Source organism: Anastrepha ludens, chromosome 4, assembly GCF_028408465.1.
Source record: "Anastrepha ludens isolate Willacy chromosome 4, idAnaLude1.1, whole genome shotgun sequence".
Classification (NCBI taxonomy): domain Eukaryota; kingdom Metazoa; phylum Arthropoda; class Insecta; order Diptera; family Tephritidae; genus Anastrepha; species Anastrepha ludens.
This window is the reverse complement of record NC_071500.1, coordinates 33,378,972-33,386,091: the sequence shown is the minus strand read 5'-3', so window position 1 is coordinate 33,386,091 and position 7,120 is coordinate 33,378,972. Positions and strand designations below refer to the sequence as shown.

General features: G+C 38.3%; 1 protein-coding gene across 1 annotated transcript; it reads left to right on the top strand.

Moving 5' to 3' along the window:
- Positions 1-5,417: 5,417 nt before the first annotated feature.
- Positions 5,418-7,120, top strand: LOC128861543 (carboxypeptidase B-like). The gene is made up of 3 exons (XM_054099743.1): positions 5,418-5,627; positions 5,696-6,607; positions 6,675-7,120. The coding sequence occupies exons 1-3, from the start codon at positions 5,545-5,547 to the stop codon at positions 6,994-6,996; spliced, it is 1,317 nt and encodes a 438-aa protein (XP_053955718.1). The 5' UTR covers positions 5,418-5,544; the 3' UTR covers positions 6,997-7,120.

The window sequence follows — 7,120 nt, the reverse complement described above, 5'->3', positions numbered from 1 at the left end:
ACTATAAAGAGTGATCAATTTAGAGGTATGGGATTTTAAATTGAAATAGAACGACGAAAGTTCAAATTGACTGGGCAATCTTTATAATTTTTGTGTAGACATTTACTTTTTAAATATAATACCTTTGAAATGTTGGCCGCATCCGCGCCGTAATTCTTCCATCCGTAAACACCAATTTTGAATGACTCGCTGGAGGACATCGGTAGGTATCTCGTGAATAACTTAAGTAATGTTGACTTCAAATGTCTCACTTGGAACTGGTTTATCCTCAAAGCATACTGACTTTGCATACTTCCAAAAATACAAGTCCAAAGGTGTGATATCACACGATCTTCGTGGCCAATCAACTGGTCTGAGACGAGAGATAAATTGCTCACCGAAACGCCGATGCAATTCATATATAAATCCATTGTTTCACGGGCTTTATGGCAAGTAACGCTGTCTTGTTGGAACCAAATGTTGTGGAGATCACGGGCTTCAAAAGCTTCGATAGCGTTCGCCTTTCACTGGTGCATTGGCGACAGCCTCATACGCCTATAATGCTCTAGCGAGCGTATTGTGTGATCCTGATTGGACCTTATCAGTGTAGCTTTAGACCTGGAAAGTCTACCATCGACCAACTATTCAAAATACGCCAAGTCTAGGAAAATACCCATGAAAGAGAATCGACACACACCATCTTTACGTCGATTTCGAAGCTGCATTCGACAGTACGAAAAGGAGTTACCTGTATGCCGCGTTGTCTGAATTTGGTATCCCCGCAAAACTAATATGGCTAGATGACGTTGCTCAATACGAGCAGCACCGTCAGAATTGGGAAAGACTTATCCGAGCCTTGGATTCCAAAGGAAATTTAAGACAGGGTGACCCACTGTTGTGTGACTTCTTTAACCTGAGGATCGTGTGAGCCGCAGAACTTAATCGCTCAGGCACAATATTTTATAAGAGCCTACAATTGTTGGCGTATGCTGGTGATATTGACATCGTCGGCCTTAAAACCGCACTGTTAGTTCTGCCTTCTCCAAACTGGATAAAGAGGCAAAGCGAATGGGTCTGGTGGTGAACGAGGACAAAACGAAGTACCTCCTGTCTTCAAAACAGTCGGCGCACTCGCGTATCGGCACCCACGTCACTGTTGACAGTTATGATTTCGAGGTTGTAAAAGACTTCGTTTATTTAGGAACATGCATTAACACCTATAACAATGTCAGCCTTGAAATCCAACGCAGAATCTCTCTTGTTAACAAATGCTACTTTGGACTAAGTAGGCAATTGAGTAGTAAAGTCCTCTATCGACGAACAAAACTCTTACTCTACAAGACTCTCATCACGCCCGTCCTAACGTATGGTGCAGAATCGTGGACGATGACAACATCCGATGAAGCGACGCTTGGGGTGTTTGAGAGAAAGACTTTGCGCAAGATTTTTGGACCTTTGTAAGCGGTTATCACGCCAATTAAGAAGAGAAGAACCACCAAACTGATACAAATAGAATTGCACGATTATGCAAAATTCACCAGAAAAGTTTACAATTTTTGATTTTGAACATCTATTTCTCCTCTAGCACCAATAGTACAATACATATTTGATATTTTCTTCAAAATATTTCAGTGTAAATTTTGTTTTAATAATTTAGAAAAGTAAATCTTCAAAATTGAACCATGGGCAACTCGCTCGTATGTAACGGCCCTACTGTACGCGAATTGGGAATTCTCAGACTGCATTGGCCTAATGAACTTTGCTTTGAGAAAGTTATATTATGCCTTTATTGGTTACGCTCTCGTCGGAAATCAGGTATCTTGGAGTAATACTTGACTCCAAGCTCCATTGGGGGCCGCACATCAAAATCGAGCTAAAAAGGAGAGTACAGCTTTCTACTTCTGTAAATCTATGTTCGGCCGTGCTCTGGGTATACAATTTAGTACTTCTGCCAATTTTGACATATGGTTGCCTAGTTTCTTTGGAAGAGCTATAACACCACTAAATTAGAGAGAGTGCAGAAGACTGCGTGTATTGGCATTACTGAGACGCGCAGAACGTGCCCCACTTCTGCCCTTAACGTCATTCTGCACTTGGTCTGTTGATTGTCAAGTTTAATCCATGCTGCTTAGAGCGCTGTTAGGTTGAAGAAGGTTGGCCTCTGTATGACATGATAGCATTTTGAGGCATATTTCTCTATCTTTTTCGTACTTCGTATAGGTCTCTCCATCCGCAAACTGGGTTTTTGAGGGTTGTGCTAGGGCTATCTTTCCAAGAAGGTTGGATTAGAAAGAGGGAAGAATCTGCACGGACTTAGTACCTCTATTTTCACCGACGGATTTAAGATGAAATCTGGAGTTGGAGCAGGGGTTTTCTCTAAATCAGCCAATATTTCAGTCTGTTTTAAACTGCCGAAAACTAGTAGTGCTTTTCAAGCAGAGGTCTTCGCGATCCTGCAGGCTTTCAATATGCTTAGGAATCGTTGTTGGGAGAGATCTTTTCCGATATTGTAGTTAAGCTGCGATCACGGCGCAGTCGTCGCCATGCTCAGATCTCTTCTTGTCAACTCCTGTAAGGAGGAGATCAAACGTCTTGAACGTGCAGCAATCATTTCTCTTAAACGGTAAAGGTAAATTCATTGGCACAAAAAAAGGGAAGTTTCACTTCAATCTGCCAATACATTATTTCTTTACAAGTCATTTTAGAGTGTCAGAATATTTTCTACAATGGAAAAAATCAAGTATCGTGCAGTGAATGAATTTTTATTTTTGGAGCGTTTAAAAGCAAGGGAAATTTATGAATGAATGTTGAAAGTGTATAAGAACTTTTCGCCGTGAATTAGTACAGTAGAAACATGGGTTACTGAATTTAAACGTGATCGTATAAGATCCACGTCAAGGTCGTCCAAAAACTGCAACAACACCAGAAATCGTAGGAAAAATTCAGAAAATCGTATTGGAAAATCATCGAGTGACTGAAAGAGATTTAGTAAAAACCTGCAGCTTATTGGGTGATGTAAGCCATATTTTGACTGAAGTATTGGATTTCCGAAAGCTGTGTGCACAATGGGTGCCACATTCGCTAACAATGGAACAAAAATACATTCGAATGCGACATTTTGAGTGTTTTCGAAAGGATGAAGTGAATTTTGTGCATCGATTCATCACTATGGATGAGACTTGGGTCTATCACCATGATGCTAAATCAAAACAATAGGCTAAAAGTGGTGTAAATCTGGTTCTTCGGCTCCCGCACGAGTTCGAGTCCAGAAATCGCCCAAGAAGATTTTAGCACCAGTTTTTTGGGATGGGAAAGGAATTTTGTTTGTGGATGACTTGCAAACTGGTTAAACAATACGTTTTGAGTATTATTTTAACCTTTTAGATCAGCTGAAAAGTCTAGGAGAAAACTCTTGAAAATAGATCCAGGACAATGCAAAATGTCACAAGAGCATTTTGACAATGACTAAAATCGATAAATTAAAGTTCGAATTGTTGTAGCATCCAGCGTATTCACCAGATCTGTTTCCAGACTAAAAAAATGTATGCGTGGAAAGCGTTTTTCATCAAATGATGAGGTATATTGCAGCCCTTCCAGATTCTCAATTTAGGAATTTAATTCATAAACTGAAATCTCGTTGGAACAAGTGCATTGTGACTCAGGGAGATTATACTGAATAATAAAGTGCATTTCAAACCCCAAAATTATGTTTTTCTTTCCGGACTGCAAAATTTATTGAACAATCCGGCACTTAACTCCCTTGAATACCACTTCAAATATTTAACTTCTCATATATTTAATGCACGATTATGCATGAAAAAAAATATTTTGAATGCAAGAAAGAAAAATATATTTTTTATTTAAGAACCTACTCGTATTTAGTACACTAATAATAATAGAAGGAATAATGGTCAAAGGTACTACCATTTTTGGAGTTTTCATTAGGTGAAAAAGTGGTAAGGACAACAATGAAAAACAGTAATAAAATACTTCAAAAGGTTAGTTTATATTTGAAACTATCAGCGCGCTATCAAATTGGAAATTATTTGCAAGAAATTAATATTTTGTTACGAACCCACCTGCAAAAATATGGTTTTATCATCACTTGCGAAAATTGAGATTAAAACTTACTTACTTTTTATTGTTGCTATCATTTAACTGCGCGAAAGTAGCAACAGAAGAGAGGATAAGTGTTGTTAGCTGTTAAAATAAATGTTGCAAACTTAAAATATACTCAGGCTAAGGTGAATAGTTCAGAAACGCGAGTTTTCAGTTCGTTGCATATAAATAACAACGCATATTTAAGGGTCAAGCGATGACAAATTACTAAATTAAAGATAGATGCTGTTCATGACAATTACAATGTTCACGGTTCACGGAAAAATGTGGTGCCGGCGCTGTTTATCAGTAACAACACTTGCTGATTGGTCCACAGCACAAACAATTCATTCAGTCTTTTGAGAATGGCAAAGAAGTTCTACAAAAGTGACGTAACGCAAAATAATTTTTTAGCTTGGATATGTTTAAGTTCGTTTATTTTGTACTCAACAAGCAACAAGTAAATAATTCTGATGTAAAAAACCACAGTCAAAGTTTGTTACGCCTTTGTTACCTTTTTTTGATGGAAAATATTTTTAGGGGTTAGGGGTAGTCAGAATTTTCAAAAAATTGGAGTTTTGTTTTTGCATTTTGCAGTATAATATCTTAAAAATCTTGTGTGTGAAAACTTGAAGTGAATCCGACAAATACTTTTCGAGTTATTCAACAATTAACAAGGGGCGCTTAGGCGCTCGCAAATCGGATAGCAAATCTTTAGATGCGTTTTTCTCAAAACTATGTTTTTTGAACTGGTGATCACTGTAACTTAAAAACTGCTTCGTAGATTTCAATAAAATTTATATGGTTTTTGAAAACCATAACAAAATTTTTGAAATGAAATTTGATGTTATATTAGTGCTATGTTTTTATTTTTGTAAAATAAAGCAATTGACTAGCAAAAAAATGATTGAAAATCATCATTTTTTCGGACCTCTGAATACCCTTAACCTCTTAAGGCGCCCACGTACTGCTAATAAATGTAAAATATTTTTAGAATTTTTTAAGTCTACACACATACTATGTTTTTATATAAGCTTACATGTAAATGAGATTTAACAAAAAAAAATATACAATTTTAAATTTACGAGTTCTTAAATGCATCGCATATGGCATGGAAAATCCAAAGAATGACAAGTGCTTGTAAAACCTAGAACGAGCATGTTTTATTTAAATATACCGTAAGTTCTTAATTTTATCCTAAGTTCCTAAAAATGAAAAAGTGTGTGTGCCCTGTAATAATATAAGCACTAATTATAATATAAGCACTAATGACTTGAAGACATACTTTTGTCTGATAGACGAATTGGTTCTCAAGATAAACTGGAAATGATTAATTGCATTGTCTGATTGCATTGATAAGCTTGAAAGTAGTATCTGTTGCAATAAATATTTCTAGACGATCGTTATATTGTATTAGCCCATATATTCATACCTTCAATCAATTATTGGAGCTTGCTCAGTTAGGCCATGGAAATGTGGGAGAAAACTTTGCAACTGTTAGTGATTTTGTGCGGAGCATTTGCACTCACAAGCGCTGGCAGATATGAGGGGTAAGATCGGAATCACAGTTTGGGATAAGAAGCTACTAATTCACATACACAAACAAATATTTTTACAGATATAAAGTGTATGAAGTTAAACCAAATACGTTTGATCAACTAGAGGCACTTCGCTTACTTGCCAAAACGGATGGGGACAAATATGAATTTCTTTCCCTAAGCCGCGCCTTAAACCACCCAGCAAGAGTCCTCGTTTCATCCGAACACGAAAATAGCTTTAAAACACTACTTCAACACCAACAAATACCATTTGAATTACAAATCTTAAATTTCGGACGCGCCATCGACGCTGAAGTGTTGGAGCATCGCATACTCCGCCAGTCGAAACCATACACCGGCACTGGTCGCCTTGGCACCGAACGTTATTATTCCTATGACGAAATCAATGCATACTTGGATGACTTGGCAAGTCGTTACCCATCACGTGCATTTGTCAAAGTTGTTGGTAAATCATATGAAGGACGACTGCTGAAGTCAATTACCATTACGAATGGCGATGGACGTGCGGGCAAGAATGTGATTTTCATTAATGGTGGATTTCATGCTTGTGAGTGGTTATCACCGGCGACAGTTGTGTTTTCAATAGGAGAGTTGGTTGAAAATTTCGCAGATCATGCCGAACTTCTAATCAACTATGATTGTGTCATATTACCGGTAGTAAATCCCGATGGTTACGAATACACGCAACTGTCAAGTGAGACAAGGCTTTGGCGTAAAACACGTCAACCTGTTGAAGTGAATGGCACAGTTTGTTATGGAACAGATCCGAATCGTAATTTTGACTTCCATTGGATGGGAAAGGGCGTATCCTCGGATCCTTTTTCAAATATTTATGCAGGACCACGCGCATTCTCGGAGCCCGAGACGATGGTAGTGCGTGATATTATGCATACTTTGCGTGGTCGTGGTATTCTATATTTGACCGTGCATTCATATGGCAACGCGTTTTTCTATCCTTGGGGTTGGGGACCGTGAGTACAAAATGTTTGAAAATTATTTTATCTTTACTTTCCTGATTATATTTTTGGCGAATTTCAGTGAATTACCAGACACTTGGGAGGATTTACACGAAGTGGCTTTAGTTGGTGCGGAAGCGATACGCGAGTACAGTGGCACTGAATATGCTGTGGGTCAAACGACGGCGTTGTACGGAGAAGGGGCGGGCGGCAGCGATGATTACGCTTTCAATGATGGTTTTGCTTTATCCTACACCATGGAATTGCCGGCTGGTGGCAGTAGTGGTTTTGAGCCGCCAGCGTCTGACATTGATCGTTTGGTGAGGGAAGCCTGGGCGGGCATACGTGCCTTGGCAAAAAAAGTGACAGTGAAATATCCAATCGGTAAGAATGCGCGTTCATAATTTGGGCAGCGATGGAGTGCGGCAGTCAAAATAAATGGGGTTTTTCCGAAATCGAAACATGTATGAAATACTTTAGAATTTTAATCGGATCATTGTTTATACTAAGCCAATAATATATTCAGTG

Bases quoted from the DNA above. Each gene is read 5' to 3' on its own strand.
- LOC128861543 (XM_054099743.1), top strand. From the start codon at position 5,545: ATGGAAATGTGGGAGAAAACTTTGCAACTGTTAGTGATTTTGTGCGGA. The intron at 5,628-5,695 runs GTAAGATCGGAA...ATATTTTTACAG, and splicing joins AGCGCTGGCAGATATGAGGG to ATATAAAGTGTATGAAGTTA. The intron at 6,608-6,674 runs GTGAGTACAAAA...GGCGAATTTCAG, and splicing joins TATCCTTGGGGTTGGGGACC to TGAATTACCAGACACTTGGG.